We start from the raw sequence: 17,434 nt of genomic DNA, 5'->3' as shown, positions 1-17,434 counted from the left end.
CAGACTGCATTCCCACTTATGCCCCCGAGTTTTAGTTCTGAATCATTCCTCAATCCCATGTAACAGGGACAACAGTATATCATCACAAGAAATTCGACGAAAATTGGAAAATTCCATGAATGCAATATCCCATAATTAACCATTTCTACAGGACACCAGGAAAGAACTATATATACACAACCCACAAGATGTAGCAACCTCATCCCGTTGGCTCGTTTGGCCAGCACGGCTTCTTCCAACTCACGGAAGCCAAAGCTCTCCAGCTTGGGATTGCCAATGAAAAGTTACGCTAATCTGAAACAGCACGGTGGTGCTTTTTTGTGTGTATAGCAAACAGAGAACAGCAATTAGAGTTTTTTTTTTTGAGTTTTTCAGCATTGCGCCAACCTCAGGCGGATTGCAAATACGCCCTCATTGCTATGACGAAGACAAGAATCTGTTAAACTTCTGTATTTTCGCCAGATTGTGAGATGAAGATGCGAATCCTGTATTTGATGAAGCTCTTCTTTTTTTCCATCTTGGGCGAAAGAAGAGATCCTCTGTATCTAGAACGTATGAGATCTGTGAACAATTGCTGACATTTAGAAACAATACCCATTGGAAAAGACAAAAAAAAAGTACGCACATCAGGTGAAGGACCAGAGGGGGTCAAAAATACTTCCCTACTAATTAAGGAATAAAAACAATGACAACTTCTAATATCAAATTGATCTACCTAAACAACAATGGTAAGAAGACACAAGTCACAGATGGTCTCAGCACGGCAAAAGATAATACAGCAGCCTAAACACCCAAAAACATCAAATCCCAAGTGTGTGTAACAACATCAATCCCGGATGCCGTGAACAAGAGGAGGAAAAATTAATTTATGAAGAAACATGAACGTCAAAGGCCAATTGCCATAATTAAAACAGGAAAAATCAAGAAGCTATTAAGCCACACACGCGCACACAATGACATTCATCTTACCTTCGATGAGTTGCAAGCTATCTTGCATTCCAAACCATTGATGATTCTAGCACCTTCCATGACCATACACAAAGCAGAACTTTCATCCGGACTCACATATTTCCGTTTGTTTCTGTCAATCACAATAATGAGAGCAAGCATTTAGTGAAAACGTCCCTATTTCTACCCTTTATCCAAATAGACCAGCTATATTCACCACCTTCAAATTGAAAATTGCTCAGAAGTTCTGTCAAGGATAAGATAATTCTTTTGGATCCAATTCTATCACAATTTTTAAAGACAGTCAACAAAAAAATGACCACAACTAACTTCACCAGTGAACCAACTTCAATATTTTCAAACAAATACAGAATGTGCTGCAAAATGAGATATCAAAGGGATTATGAAGGAGAGTTTGAAATGGTAGGGGCACAAAATAATTGGAGAAGGCCACACCAAAGGCATAGGACCATTTAGGAATATTCATCAGCAGCATTGTGGAATAACGATGAAGATAATACAGCACTTACTTGGATGGACTATGGAAATTTACGAACTTTGGTTCAAACAAAGTAAGTCTCACTAGAACTATTTATATTAGTACTGGAGATATTCTGGAATTTGGTAGGACAGCATCTGTAGACAGCTACTCCAACAGAAAATAAATAGGCGGAGTTTCAATGGGATTGGGTAAAACTGGCCTATTAACTAGAAATATCAGAAGTTATCAGAACTTGTTTAGGATAGGCATTGATTAGTCACTAGAAATGTCAAAGTAGGGGGAACTTGTAAGTGCCAGTATCAGGCCTTTTATTACTACCTTAGCAAAAATGTGTCATGCAGCTTCTTTTTGCCAGGAAAAACTGAAAGGAAGTCATTGTACAGATAATCAGCAAAGTTAGGGTCTATTGAAATTGCAAAAACCTCAGGCTTTTCGCTTATACTGTCCATCAGCTGGATGGACATACGAGATGGAGAGGATGACTGCAGGGAAACAAGAAAACAGATCATGAATGTTTGAACAAAGAAAAACAGCCGATTAATGGATCAGACACATAATTCCCTACAGTCAGGGATAAAACAAGGTGCTGCAAAGTACTTACAAATTCCAACCGATATATGTTTTCCTCATGGAGAAAGATACGCGTGTTCTCATAATACACGGCATCAATTAGCTGTTTCCGAGATTTTTCATATTCGTACAATTGAAGGAGCTTGTTGTCCATATCCTCACTAGCTACAGTTTGAAGCTGCAACAGAGACTACAACTGTGACATAGGGACAACCAAGGTGGAAGAAAATATAGCAAAAGATTGAGCCAAACAAACCTGCTTGACCAACTTGTATATCAATTTGTCCAACGTAAATAGAATGTATGAATGATTTCCAATGATATCTCTGCATGCATCTTCAAATTTTGCATTTTCAAGAGTACCATCAAGCAATTTGTATAGGACAGACATGAATCTGCAAGTGAGCAGAGCCAATATGAACATACATCCAAAACTTATTCTAACTAAAATTACATGAGCAGATTTTCCATACCTGGCATAAGGATCTGAAGAACATGAATCCTTCAAAGTTCTTCGCTTCATTTCAGCACATAGCGAGCTTGTTTTTGCAGATAAAATTCTTTCATAGAGAATCTGGTCAATGATGCATATACTCATTCAGGAAAGTCTCAAAAATTAAAACTGGACATAATAAAACCTAAATATCCATTCTTACTTGATGAAGTCTGAAAAGCACGTAGAAATTGTCATTTCCATAGAATAGCCGGGAATCTTTCCCCCCTCCATTAAGCAGAGGAGTTGTTACATGCTTTGAAAGGGGCTTCACTGAGGAAAGGAAGCGTTCTGAAAGGGGCAATGGGTTGCTATCTCCTCCAACAGAGTGTGCATCAGCAGCCCCCTCAGCCTCACCTTCACTCTCAGACTTACCATCAGCTTCATCACGCTCTAAATCCTCCTCCTCTTCAGGCTCTTCATGGGAGCATGCATCTCCGGCAGAATCACTGCCTGAGACATCTCCACCAGTTTCAGAAACATTTTCACTGTCTTCATCATCAGCATCTGCATCATTGTCTCCACCATCCTGGCCAGCTACATGGTTGAGGTTACCTGATCGACCCTCTTGTCTGTCAATATGACGTCTTGTCTCGGTTAGAGAGTTCGCTGCATACACCTCAAGGTTCTCCTCCTCAAATTCCTCATTTGGTGATAACTCACCCTCTTCTTTTTCAAATTTGGATGGTTCAACAGTACCTACTTGATTCCAGCTGATTTTCACACTATCTTGAAGTATTCCATGAACACTCATTTTTGCAACAGCATTGCCCTGAAGCAGCAAATCAAGCTATGACATGAACATGTTCTTTCATTAAAGGGTGAAAAAGATGAGAAATTGAGAATTGCACAACAGAAGAATTTGTGAGGTGTTACTGTTTGGACAGATTTAAGTGGCAACCGCACTACTTTACTATGGACAGGTAGGATTGTGATTAAGGAGAGTGGCAGCAAGATCATACCTCCGATAATGGTACAGAGTCCTGAATACCTTTGGATTCATGGTCTTTGCTGGCAGTATCCTTAGGATGGGATGGAAGAGCACTGGAGCAGGAACCTTAAAATATCAAAAGCATTTTGTTCCCAGATAAATATCAAAAGCATCATTATAGGTAGATAACATCGTCAAACTCCAAAAGATTGATATAATCCCACTGAACTAAGCATTACCTGATATCGCCTCCACATTGATTCTCTCATGACTGTTCTCTGAAACAAGTGGCGGGGTGCACCCACGTGTTTGTGCATTGGCGGTAACTTGAACATTGGAAGCAGCAACTGTCTCGGACAGATCCACATCCTTTGGTTCCTTCTCAGAAAGATGAGGAGTATCGCTCACTACATCATCTCTATCTGCACGTTCTGAAACTAAAGAATTGTTTTCTTTAGCAGAAGCATCTCTGTCAAGCAAAGCGGCCTTGCTGACACCTGCTAGTCCTGATGAGGCATTCTCATCCACGTTGTTCCTCAATTTTGACTGCAGCAAATTAGCTTTGGCAGCATCAGCATCAGAGGTTTCATCACTTCCTCTTCTGCTTGATGCACTACATTTGGTAATATTGCACATTGCATTTCCAAGAATTTCAGCACCATCAGAGCTAGGAGTTCTAGAAGAAAATCCCAGCATTGGCTCCACAAAGGTAGCCCAAAGTCGCATTACTTTATTAAACTGCTCTTTGGAGGAGCAAACCTCTTCGCATGAATATCGGACAAGTTTATACAAATCTTCAAGAACTTTTACGTCAGAGTATTCAAACTCCAAATGTGGGACAATAGTTTGTCTACTTCCAGCAGCAATGGCAAGGAGAACATCATCCTCTTTTTGCTTCTTTTCTTTCAATTCTTTGATCTCAGCCACCAAAGCTGTGTACCAAGCCAAGTAACCATTAGAGGAACAAAAAGCTACAACTACAGAACGTCCAAGGCAATCTATTTTGAGAAACCAAACGAATAAGTTATATTCACAAGGAAACTTTAAGACCAGCCATTACAATATACAATTGATATAGAAAGCTTTCAATAGCATTACAAAAAATACCAGGAATGAATATGGGAAATATATCATGACAATTTCGGAACTAGCAAGACCTGCTGATAGCTTTTCCCCACTGAATTTAGTATTTCAAGGAAAAGTACAATTAATAAACACTATGCTCATGGGGAAAAAAGAGACCTGCTGAAAAGGGTCATCTCATAGGTACTTTTAGAATTTGGATGCAACAAAAATCTCTTATGGGATAATTAAGAAGGAAATAAGATGCTTCAAATATTAAAGAAACACAATAACAAGTCAACTCTTTTGGAACATAAAGAAATGTACAATGCAAAATCTGAATATGATACAAAATATGCAAAAGGAGAAGACACCATTTCAAGAAATAATCAGGCAAAAGCCAACTGCCACCAAAAAAATTTCATTTGATTGTTTTGACTTACATTTTGTACTTAGGTTCTTTGAATCCTGCTGCTTGAAATAGAAGCTGCGATGATCAAGCGATTTGTAGTGGTTTTTAGCATAAATTTCAGCCCAAATCTTGTTAAAATCTGAACGACACCTTGTCCATTCTTCCTGTTTCTGCTTCAGGCGAATCAACATGACAGGCAACGCAACAGCAGGATTTTTTCGGAGGATGTCCATTACATCCAGACCGTGGTCGCCATACAGACGCTCAATGCATCGTAGATTGAGAGCTGTAAAACAGAATGCGTAAGAGAGACAGTTGCTAGTAGCTATCTATTAAAGTATTGAACTAGGCAATACAGATCAAATTGAAGCTCAAGAAAACCATATGACATACAGACCAGTGAAGTAATTTTCAATTGGAATAGGAGTCTCCAAGTTGTTAATATTCTCGTTGATGTTGTTCCAGACTTCCTCTGCCCTTTTCGCAGTGGAGCTCACTGATTCTAACAGCATGTCCAGCTCAAATCTGCAGCCAGTAGAAAACACTCTCATGACCCTTGCACAATGAGCATCAAAAAGCAACCACTAGAAAAATCATTATTGAGCAATCTAATCCACATTTCACAGTGATTACAAGTAATAAGGTGTTGAGAAATAATGTAGTAATATGAACACAAGATTGCAAAAAGCTTTAGCCTGTGTTATGTACTTTAAGAAGGGCAGAAGATAAATAGGATCCATGGTGTCCTGGCTCTTTTAGGATGGTCCATGTTTGACCAGAACCTAAATTTGACTTTATCCTGACATATTTCCACTTGTAACACTTTCCGAAAACTTAGTCATACTATTTCAGGAAAATTCCACAGAACAACTGACAAAGCAGAAGCAAAGATTTCATGCACAGAGAGACAGACATATTAATTGTAAAATTGGTGCAGCACCCACTTTCAAGTTCACCAATGTACTCATTCACTTCGGCAACCCTTTTGTGTAATAACCATATAAATATGGGGATAACATGGAGGATATGATCTAATTTAAGTCCTCTCCATAGGTTGACCACAAAGGTTAAGAGAAAGATACATAGTGTCCCCTGAGTTGCCACATGAACCAGCCCCACTTCAATTTCAAGCTACTGTGACGTAGCTTTTACAAAGTCAAAAATGTGGATGGCATGTTGATGTAGATGACCAAACAGGGACATCTTATAACAAAAGAATATGTACCATGTATGGGCAAAATGCCAGAAGAATAATCCAATGCTTTTACCTGTCATCTTCACATCTGAATAAACTTTCTTCATACTGATTCCTGCGCATGTGTTTGAAAGAGTAATCCTCACTACCTGATGTCACAGACACCCAATGATCATTGAGCACTTGAGCACCAAGCTCTGACCTCTGGCTGACTGAAGGAATTGGATACTGCAGAACACCAAGCAGCAACAAGGTGATATTAAAATATGAACTTCTATAAACAGCTAAGCTAAGAAAAGCAAACCATTTTATACATCATCTGGCAGAAGCCGGTAACTTGGGGTACAGCGTTGACAGTTAGACAAGTCCAGCTCTTGAATGGATTTGAACATATACTTGTCTTTGCATCTTTCCTTATCTTTGGCTCCATCATTCTCGCGCTTATGTTCCTTATCTTTATCCTCAGCCTTTGCTGTCCAGGACATGTGCCCATCAGCAGAGAGCGACCCTTCATCCAGTAAGCAACCAACATCAGATTTTGCTACAAAGAGGAAACATATAAAATGTGGCAGGCTATTTGAAGAGGAGAGGTGAATAGAAGTATTACATACTTTTACTCACAATACCAGCAAGAAAGCCATCTGGAAAAGGAGACTCATTAATAACCAAAATTATTCATAGACATGTAGACAAATTATATAAACAACAAATCTCAAGAACTACCAATATTCTCACAGCGCTCCAAAAAGCCATTGAATTCTTCCATGAGGTCAGGATGCTTTCCAAGCAGATCTCTCACCTAAGGAGATAAATCAAACATGAATGAACAAAACAATTTTTCTATGATATTGGCGAAGTCAAGATACACCACAACCAAGGACAGATCAATGAAAACTCAAGGGTGGGGGCCAACTTCAATAATAAACAATTTATTCTGACAATACAATAGAGATGGCCAAAGGAGAATATCGGGTTCTTCATTGACTGATGGTTCTGCACAGCAATGGAAAGCAATCGACAAACAAACATGAACATCAACTTTCTCACAAAACCAACAGAAAATGGATCCATCTTTGCAATTTGTCAGTAATAATAAAATCTCATTAAAAACAAAATAAGTCTTTTAAATCTACTTTTAAATCCCATAGTGCAACATATGAGAGGGTTGCTCTTCTAGCAGTCTCACACAATTCTCAAGATTAAAATTACTGTTTTGCAAATAATATATAAAAAAGCATATCATCATTGTGGACCTGAAAATATCAAAGGGTATCCAAGAGGGAAGATTGGAACCATTTGTTAAAAAATGGACCACATATTAATAGTTTGAGTTGACTCCTTAATTGTTTTGGTGTGTTTGTGGTGGAAAAAAAGCATTTATGCAAAGTGCTGAAATTCAAATTACCTTATCAACCAAACTAGAATGACCTTCTTATAAACATGGAGTTCAAGAAGTATAGGTAGAGGACTGTTGCATACCGACATAAAGAGTGGTCTCAAACACATACCAAATTTTGTAAGTCATTTTTCCTTATAATATCACTGCTGTACATATGAAGGCACTTCAAGAAGGCCTGATAATCATCTGAGCTGCACAATCTCTCCTTGACTTTTTCACAGAAAATGAATCCTTGGTTATACATGCCTGCCACAAATTCATGGTCCAAAATGAAATAGAAGCAACACAAACACATTAATGATGAACTGGACTGAAGAAGCATGATGCACGGAGTTAAAAGTTTTAACTTTAAAGCAAACAGAACAGGAAAAAAACAGAGACAAAATATAAGCATACATTTGAAAGTACAGCCAAAAGCAGATATAACGTGAACAAAGGTAAACCAATCACAGTGGAACAAGTTCCTGTGCTGATCTTTTTTTTTTTCAAAACACTTGCAAGAGAGATGACACGAAAATCTTTGAAGTACATTTATTTACCTTTAGCTGTGACTCCTGTACAGCTACAGTGAACATAGAAGACAAATAATTTACCCTACACCACATCTGACTCTTTACATGTACAGTTAGTTTATTTTATACAAGGACATTTAAAATCATCCAAGATGCCAAAAGCGCATTGATAAAGCAACAAATTCAGATATTTTAAATAACAAAGAAACACTAACATCGATAGATATTTACATGAGTAGTGTCACCCATAGTTGGAATAAGCTGTATTGAACCGTACCTCTTTTATACAGATGTCTTTGACGCACCATGCATAATTTTCACTATAGAGGATGACGTACACAGAGGTAATTGATGAAAAAGATCTATATATACTTCTAACCCCATCAAATTTATACAAATAAGACGATAGACAAATGAAACTACGATGAAAATTGCCAAGGTGTAAAGCTATTTATCTATTTGGCAAAATGAAGAAAGAATTGATTAGATGCAGATGCTACTGCATCATATTATTGCATAATGTACTTACTCTTTAGAGCATCCCTGTCTTCACAAGAAGTCATTCCATAGTTTTCAACCTTCCTTGCAGATTTTCTTTTGTCGGGAAAGCGCTGTGAGTTGAAATCCCTACTAGTGTCATGCTCAGATTCTCTATCATCCACTTCACGGTTCCTCCTGTCCCTGTTATCCTTCTCAAAACGCTTTCTTTGATCCTTCTGTACCTTGATCATTGCTTTATCATCGTCTAAATCAGGACGATCTACATTTATATCATGCTCAGCATGAGCATTGATAATCCTATCTCGCCGCGCTCGTTGCTGACCGCAAAAGGAAAAGGAAAACCATTATTTTGTCCTGCATACATCCATGATGGAGCATCCAAACACAAAAGGAGGCAAAACAATTACCTTATCAATTTGCATTTGCCGCAATGTCGGTGTAGCAGAGCTACGTTCATGTTGACGCTGAAATGAATTCCTGGCATAAGGAAAGTTGTGTGTGGAGGCCGTTGCTGAATTATCAGGCAAGAATTTGGTGAATTCCTCAAGTAAGTCTTGATGGTCGCCAAAAAGGTTTTCAACCTGCAGACATCACAAGCAAAAAATAAACCACAAGATAATCAAAAAGATCCCAAGTTAATACTCCAGGTACTTCAGACCATGCTAATACAATTAAGCCTTCATATGACAGCAGGAGTTTCTGATTATATCAAACATGTGAAATTTTGTTATGGGACCAAAAATCTTCAGTATTATACGAAGCACGTGGAACTGCATTTACCTCACTATAGACCTCATTAATGTCCTTGTGCTCCTTCCGGTACTTATTGAGGATGTCCAAAAATGACTTATAGACATGCTCATCATTTTGGAAGCGTTTCTGAAGCCACGAGACACAATATCAGAATTTGATTGTGCCCCTTCATTAAAAAAGACAAATCATTCTATACCTTGATCTTATTAACAAAAGAGATGGCTTCTTCAAATTCCACATTCTTTTTTATTGGTGTTTCATCCTCGTCGGGGGATATTTCAAATCCCTTTGGCAAGAAAGTATTGAATCCCAGAATTAATTTGTTATGCCCTTTAAATAATTCCTTTACTCTTGCTATGACTCCTGTAGTGTCAGTCCTGCAAGATACCAAAAAGTGCGTGAATGAGAAGCTGTTAAACCTTTGATAATCCCATTGTCAACAAGATGTTTATGGTTGTACCTTTGAGCCTTGAAATCTTTCATAACCTCGAGGAACGTGTCGTACTTTTCCCTTTGATCTTGAAACATATCCTTCACTTCCTTGAGGTACGTCAACGCGTCATTTGTCGTTAGTTTCTGTGATGCGCTACCTCCACCAACAACCCCACCTCCATTCTCCATAGCTCCTGTCCCTGTTACTTGGGATTGCCCGTAGCTTCATCACGAGAAAAAAAATTAAATCATCAATTGGAAATAACATCTCTCCAGATAATAAGTACCAATCCAAACCTGTGCTTGCATACAACAACCTAAATTTGTCTAATCCCAAAACTTGTTTCTTTTCTCCCATACCTTTTTCGTTTGTGTCCAAAACAAGAGTATTTTCATGAAATCATGGATATGGGTATTGAAATTGTGAGCTCTGCCTACCGTTCCCTTAGATGTATTTGGCGTAGTTTCAACTGTATCCCAATTAACAGTTTTAGGATTACATCTTTTTCACATCTCAGAAGAGGGGGGAAAAAACACAACCAAAAATTCCCCGCAAAAAGAATTTCTAAGGTAAATTTCGCAGATGTACACAGTCAGGCACAGTGAACTGATCTCGATCGGAGGTAAAGATCCCCAAAAATTTTCAAGCTTGAGACTTGAAGAAGCTTGGACAAGTTTTATATCACATCTCACGAGGTCTCACAGAGAATATAACATCTGAAAGTTCAAGTTCGACCTAAACAGATGAACGATCTCCATGTGGGTTAAATTCATCACTTCCCAAAAAAAAAATTTGGGAGGGCACGTCTCGGACACCTTGCATCAGAACAACATAGGCACAATCGAAATGCATGAACAAGCAGACTCGTTCCGAACCAACCGACCAAGTCGAAAAAAGATTGAAAATTTTTCGAACCTGATACAACAGAAGCGGCATGAATTATACGGAAGACAAAAAACAAGACAGCCAAAAACTCACTACTCCCCACGAGAAGAACCGAAAGGCCGTTTGAATTGCGAACCAGGGTACACATCATCCCTCGTCCTCTTCATTCCTGCACAAACTGAAGCAAACCCACAAAGCTTAACCCGTCAAACCATTAAAACGACAAAAAAAACAAACAACTGCAACAGGAATTGAGACCCGGAATTCGAAGAGAGAGAAAAGAGCCAGCACCTTGTAGGTCTGTGGAATTTTTATCGGGCTAAGTGAGAGGGAATGAGCAGATCTCGAGCAGGCAGAGAGAGGAGGGCAAGCAGAGTTCGAAGCTTTCGATCGAGAAGAGACCATTAGCACGACATTTATGTGCTGCCCTCTCGGCTATTTTGTGTGCCTCTAAGGAGGGGCAGAGAAGTATACTCTTGAGAGAAATTTTTTTCTTTCGAGAGCACGACAGAGCGAGCGAGCGAGAGAGAGAGAGAGAGAGGCGATGCGTTTCTGCTGGCTTTTGTATGGAGAGAGAGAGAGGACAATTTCACGTTCGAGGGAGGCAAGGCCCATCAAGTTTAGAATTCGCAATAGGGGCGCATTAGTTTGAGAATTTTTACGATTCAAAAATTAATTTAAAATAAATTTATCGTATGCTTGTGGCTGCTCTCACTTAAAAATTAAATTTTCTTGCTCGTAAGTAATTGGCCAAGTGATAAAAGGATAGCTTCTTTTTCATTTTTTTGGCTTATCCTAATGTATTGTTAGAGCAGCGGTGATGGGATTGCCAATCTCAAACCCTCGTCTCATGAGTAATGCCATGAGTAATGCAAAGTAACTAAACTTAATTTAGTAAGTGTATGACCCTTATGGTAACCCTAGCCAGAGTCACTAATCTTGACCGCCCCTATCCTCACTTTTACATCGTGGACCGCGTTAGCGGATTCAATTACTTATTAGGTCACTAGATTTATCATAACGAACTTACTCAATATAAATCGCAATCAATCTTGATGGATATCTTGAATCTAAATCTCATTAGTGCCACATTCAGAATTATCGTGATTCTCACATACATGAAAAATCTCTAGTTTAGGAAGTAAATATAAAAAAAAAAATCAGATTATTTTTTGCCGTAATTGGGAAGTAAATATAACCATTTTGTTTCTCTATTTTCTATTTTTCTGTTTCCGAAATAAGTTTAGAACATAAATAAGACGAGTAACACAATTTCATTTTTCTATTTCCAAAACAAATTTTTACTTAAGAACTAGATTTAGAACATAAATCATAAGTAAAATTTGTTTGCTTTTCAATTTTTAGAACAAAAATGAAAAATAAAAACTTTTCTCATTATCACTTTCAATACTAAATGAGCCCGCCATCCACCACAATTCGCCACTTGTTGCTCGCTCGGATGGTAGAAATTTTGTGTTGTTATTAAACGAATTTCTATTGCGGAAATACAAACTTTTTGTTATTATAAAACACGTATTTTTCTTAGAAACTTGTTAAATCAATTTTTGGTTAGAAATTGATTTTTGGAACATGATGGTTATTATTCACCCCCGAAGTACAAGAGCTCTACCTTCAATTATTGCTATTAAAATCCATATTCTCACCAGCTTACATTGTAAGACAATAGAAAAATTATCCGATCAATTTTAAACATATTATATAAGAATTAATTTAATCCTAAACTTTTAAATTTTGTTATTTTAGTCCTAAATCTTTGCTTCAAATTCTAATATACTCCTTCTAGAACTCTTAAATTTTGTTATTTTAGTCCTAAACCTTTGCTTTAAATTCTAATATAGTCATTCTAGCCAAATTTTGCCGAAAATCACTGAAATTATAGCATACTATGTTGGACTCAATGATGACTAGATTGCACTAGTTAACAATTTCCAATGAAATTGACTGGAATAACTATATTAGAGCTTTGTACAAAAAAAAAATTAAGACTAAATTGGTAAATTTAAAAAAAATTTAAAATTGAATTGACATTTAGGATTAGTGGGGTAATTTTCCCGTAAGATAACTATTTATAAATGCATGACAAGCTAGTTCTTTTATGCTTGATTTACTATGCTAAAGGACAAATGTGATTTGAACTTCAAAATTAGAGTCAATAAGGAAATATTAAATGGTTGTCGCATGGGAAAATGATCCAATAAGTCCTAAACCTATTATGTAATTGTCAATTTAGTCTTAAGCTTTTTAATTTTGCTAATTTTATCCTAAACTTTTGAACAAAATTTCAATATAGTCATTTTGGTTAATTTTCATCAGAAATTACTACCATAGCAACATGCTATTTAGGACAGTTAATGATGATTAGACTATCACATCAATAATTTCCAACAAAAATTAACCGAAAGAACAATACTAGAATTTCACTCAAAAGTTTAAGATTAAATTGATTGAAAAATTTATAACTAAATTATCATTCGTATAATAAGTCTAAGATTGATTGGGTAATTTTTCCATTATCGCATCTTATGGCGTCAGTTGATACGTACATTCAACTACTTACTCATTCCATAAGTCATGTGAAAAGAATTGCCTTCCTTATTTCTCCCATTAGCTTCAATTTGCATTTCATCACGTCGATGGTGTCTTGTCGCTAATTCTTGCACATTCTATGACCTGATCTCCCTTAATTGCAACTTGGGATACTAATTCTCCATTCGAGTCACATACATCACACTTACGGCTTTATTAAGTCATGTTATAAAAATAGTTTATCCAACGTTCGAAGCACAAGTCAAAGATTCAATCCTGACACTGTCGCTTCCAAGTTTTCACGTTCCTTCTGGAACGACTTAAACGGCTTATATGGCATGATGTGCTACAATCAAAATCAAATTAAACGATCCGAAGCACTTCCCGATTTCTTTGAATTTTTTTTTTTTTTTTTTAAGTAAGCTGACCTAGGGTTCGAGTTGCTAGTGAAAACAGAATATCACCGTTCGTAAAGTCGTATCAAAATATCTCTACCCTGCTTGTACCAAATTCTCCTTTCAACGGGTCAGTTAACCCACAAAAAGCTGCCCTTTAACTTGATCTGTTTTACTAATATTTCTCATATTAGAAGTACTGCATATCTAGACCATGTATTTATAAACAAATTAGAAGGTGAATTAGAAGGAACAGCGAATTAATTTATTTGTATGTGTAAAGAGAAGAAATTCTTTATTGTCAATAAGACTCGCATATGGGCGGTAAATGAATAATTTGGGAAATATTTTTCTCAAAGTAATTACTTAAATCGCTTACAAAAATAAATGATCGAAAAAAATATGCATTGTCCACAAAAATATTTAGACATAAATTATTGTCCATGATTATAATATTTTACATTGGTCAATTATTTTAAGTCATAGAAACAATCATTTTTAGAAAAAAAAATTTCCCAATCATTCACTTTCTACTAAATGAAGGGAGCCTAAGTGTAACAGATTAAATTTTGCTTTTGCACATATAAGATTTACACATTATGAACATAGGTACATTATTAATACAATCCTATTTATTCTTTTACTAATAAATAGTTAAAGTTGTTTCTGAAGTTTTGCTCTTTATTTAACATTATTAATAACGCCTTATATTCACCAACTATTATATGAAATTTCCCTTCTTTTTTTCTATGTAATTTACCAACTTTTCTCTGATTAACTTTTCTGCCAGTTTTGAATTGCCAGCACTCATTTCAGTTACTCGCCAGCACTCATTAAAGTACTTTGCGTTTACCAATTAATGTATTCAATGATCTCTTTTATTCACTTTGCTTAGCCATCCTTACCTATGATTGACTTACCAAATAGTTTGCATTACTTCGCTTTCATTTGAATTAGTTACCAAAATTTTTTGATTTTTTTTAATTATCAAATTCACTTATTTCTGATAAGAATTTTTTTACCTTTTACAAACTTTTATTTACGTCTTTTACCCACTAGCGGTAGTGCATAAGGCGGCGGAGTTTTAAGAGCGAGAATTGGGAGTGGCAACTCTATGTGTTTATTACGCAAAAATCAACAATTTAGAAAATAGTTACTTAAAAGTGATTGATGGTATATTTCACAAAAATGAATAAACAAAATATTTCTTAACCAGTAATGAAAATATTCAGACATAAATTGTTGCCGATAATGAAATTTTTTTTTTGTTGACTAATTTTTCAAAGCCATAGAAAACAATCACTTTAATTTTTTTTTTCAAATTCAATTTTCTCACAACAAACAAACTGTTGAAAGCGTGCATCAAAAACTTAATACCTTCACCTGGGGAGATATCAAAAAGGGAGCTCAAAACTATGCCCATTAGTATATCAGTTAAATCAATCTTGACTCAAAAACTGAAGTTAATGAGTTATAAGCCAACCGGGATATATTAATTGTTATACACCACATCAATTCTCTGATGTGAGATTTTTCTAGCATAACTCACTCACATGTGCATCCCAACACTCTCCCCCTCACGTGTGAGCTAAGTGTTAGGTCTACTCCCTCTTAATTCAAATATCATTCTGGCCTAATTTCATCCTTACGGGCCCTCATTGCTATACCACAATCCCTACTTGCCTGAAAATTGCAACCAATCAACTCTAATACCATTTGTTGAGAGCGCGTAGCAAAAGTCCGATATCTTTACCTGGGGAGATTTCTAAAAGATAGCCCAAATCCGAGCCCATCAATATATCCGATTAGACCCACCTTCACTCAAAAGATTGAGCCAATGAGTTATAGATCAACTAGGATATATTAATTACTCTATACTACATCAATTCTTCAATGTGGAATTTCTCTAATACAATTCACTGACACGTGCATCCTAACACAAACGGATGAGCTAAACTTCATTAGCGATTCTTTCTTCGGGAGATTTGTTCTCTATTTGATGGTTCTTCAAGGATCACTCCAAGCTTTAGATGTTATGTTCCAATTTTTTGAAATTTTTTTAAGAACATAACAAAAGAAATCTGCAAAAAAAAATAATAATAATCTACCCATAAACTTTCTCGCATTAACCTGATATTTATTTAGACCATACTACAGTGGCAAAAATACCAAAAAGAAAAAAAGAAAAAAATCTACTCGCTTTTGAAGCTTTGTTTCTTTTCATCCACAGCCAATCAGCCTACATACAAGTCCCAGGGTCAAATCCTTGAACTAAGTTGACTATATAGTGTTGTGTGTGAACTCATGAGCATGACCCCAGCAATGGAAAGACCAAACTACAGTGCAGAAACTTTGCGATGGTGGGTATAAGTTTCACCGGCTGAGCTGGTCACTTTCTCTTTTCAGCTCATTTGGAGGGAGGGGCCTCCTCTTTTGGATTAGCTCATCGAAAATCAAAATAATCTTGAATCTTGAGATCAATTATCATAAGGGTGATCCTGAGATTTTACAAACATCAAGAATTTGCACAGATGTGGAAGAGCTCCTCTCTGTTGTTATCTCCTAGAAAGGTAAAGGTACAATAAAAATGTCAAAACTTGGCATAGAGGAATCCTGAATGTCACTTTCTTTGAAAAATGGCACACTTGGATGCCAAATCCAACCATCTTAGCCGAACATCCTATGTCGCACTTTTTTATTATGTGGCTCGCCGAAGAGCTTAGTCAGCAAAGAAGAATCAAAACAACATCATTTTGCCTCTTATTTGAATTTTAATATAATTGTTAATTAAATTAAATTGAAAACTAAATTTAGAAGAAAAGGGGGAGGAATTGCATAACAGCCCTCACCGTTCTGCAACTCCTCCCCTTTTAAAATTTATATTATTATAAATTTGGTTTTAAATTTAATTTAAGTAATATTTATATTAAAATTGAAATTTGAGATAAAAACGAGTCGTTTTTGGCTTATATAGCCACATTAGCTTGCAAAACGATCTTCTTTACACTTGTGTCGTAGGAAAAATGTCACGTTAGCATTTTGGCCAGGTTTCTCATCGTTGACACTTAACTAATTTATTCTACTTCAATTTAGGCACTTAAGTATATATTTTCAAACTTTTGGCACTCGAATACCCCTCATGCCAAGTTTCAGCGCTCTAAGTATCCTTTTCCCCTCCTAAAAGTCAACGATGATTTTCTTTTTGACAATAAACCCCCGAATGTATACCAAAGAAAGGCATAACCAAATGATGGGATTGGACAGGTTTGTCATTTGTACGGACCAAAATAGATATAAGCACTAAGAATACCACGTTATGAAAAAATGAGATTGGAAAATATTTTTCAAAAAATAATCGCTTACAAAAATAAATGAATAGAAATTTTTTTCATCATCCACAAAAATAGTTAGATATAAATTGTTGTCGATGATGAAAACATTTTCTATTGACTAACTTTTGTAAACGATATGAACAATTATTTTTTGAGAAATGTTTTTCAAATCACTCTGTTTTTGCAAAACGAATGCACCATAAAAATTATTCTATGGGGTAGATCAAGATTTGTGGTTTTAAGCTTCAGCTTATAGTATGAATTGAAAAATCTGCCCAAACACATATCGATATGTCAACAACAACCGCAATTATTCTGAAAAACCAAAGTAAATTGGTATTCTTGACAATTGGGAGTAATATCGAAAAATGAAGGAGAAACAAATTCAACGGGCATAGAGTAAAGGGCATAGGCAAATATTTCGCTCAAGGCACACGCCAAGTGATCGATCGACTGGGTCAGCAGTGATGAAAATAAGTTTCTCTTATTCTTATAATTACCTTGTCCCATAGGTGGATTACATGAAATGAGAGAGCTGATCTCTTACAAACCAAATGCAGGAAA

At 36.3% G+C, this 17,434-nt stretch overlaps 1 protein-coding gene across 4 annotated transcripts; it reads right to left on the bottom strand.

The window, feature by feature from the left end:
• Positions 1-82: 82 nt before the first annotated feature.
• Positions 83-11,132, bottom strand: LOC104422578 (paired amphipathic helix protein Sin3-like 2). 4 transcript variants are annotated; one of them, XR_721222.3, is made up of 23 exons: positions 10,888-11,132; positions 10,690-10,774; positions 9,739-9,933; positions 9,475-9,655; positions 9,306-9,404; positions 8,933-9,106; positions 8,554-8,842; positions 7,622-7,758; positions 6,837-6,912; positions 6,725-6,754; positions 6,428-6,621; positions 6,187-6,341; positions 5,316-5,443; positions 4,950-5,204; positions 3,684-4,376; positions 3,476-3,570; positions 2,677-3,285; positions 2,494-2,594; positions 2,277-2,415; positions 2,052-2,198; positions 1,873-1,932; positions 970-1,081; positions 83-561 (listed from the first exon to the last, which is right to left on the bottom strand). XR_721222.3 is itself a non-coding variant. In XM_010034942.3 (23 exons), the coding sequence occupies exons 2-23, from the start codon at positions 10,761-10,763 to the stop codon at positions 418-420; spliced, it is 4,191 nt and encodes a 1,396-aa protein (XP_010033244.2). In that variant the 5' UTR covers positions 10,764-10,774; positions 10,888-11,132; the 3' UTR covers positions 83-417. The 4 variants fall into 4 exon arrangements, 3 of the variants coding, with proteins under 3 accessions (XP_010033244.2, XP_039159223.1, XP_039159224.1); XM_010034942.3 differs by having other exon boundaries at positions 1,769-1,932; XM_039303289.1 differs by having other exon boundaries at positions 1,769-1,932; positions 8,554-8,839.
• Positions 11,133-17,434: the final 6,302 nt, after the last annotated feature.

Source organism: Eucalyptus grandis, chromosome 10 (genome assembly GCF_016545825.1).
Source record: "Eucalyptus grandis isolate ANBG69807.140 chromosome 10, ASM1654582v1, whole genome shotgun sequence".
Taxonomy (NCBI): Eukaryota; Viridiplantae; Streptophyta; class Magnoliopsida; order Myrtales; family Myrtaceae; genus Eucalyptus; species Eucalyptus grandis.
Note: the sequence above shows the minus strand (reverse complement) of the source record. Positions and strands in the feature narration are given on the sequence as shown.

Coding starts and splice junctions, on each gene's coding strand:
- LOC104422578 (XM_010034942.3), bottom strand. CDS start 10,763: ATGAAGAGGACGAGGGATGATGTGTACCCTGGTTCGCAATTCAAACGG. Junction 2,199..2,276: donor TATACAAGTTGGTCAAGCAG/GTTTGTTTGGCT, acceptor TCTCTGTTGCAG/CTTCAAACTGTAGCTAGTGA. Junction 1,082..1,768: donor CATGACACATTTTTGCTAAG/GTAGTAATAAAA, acceptor TGTGATTGACAG/AAACAAACGGAAATATGTGA.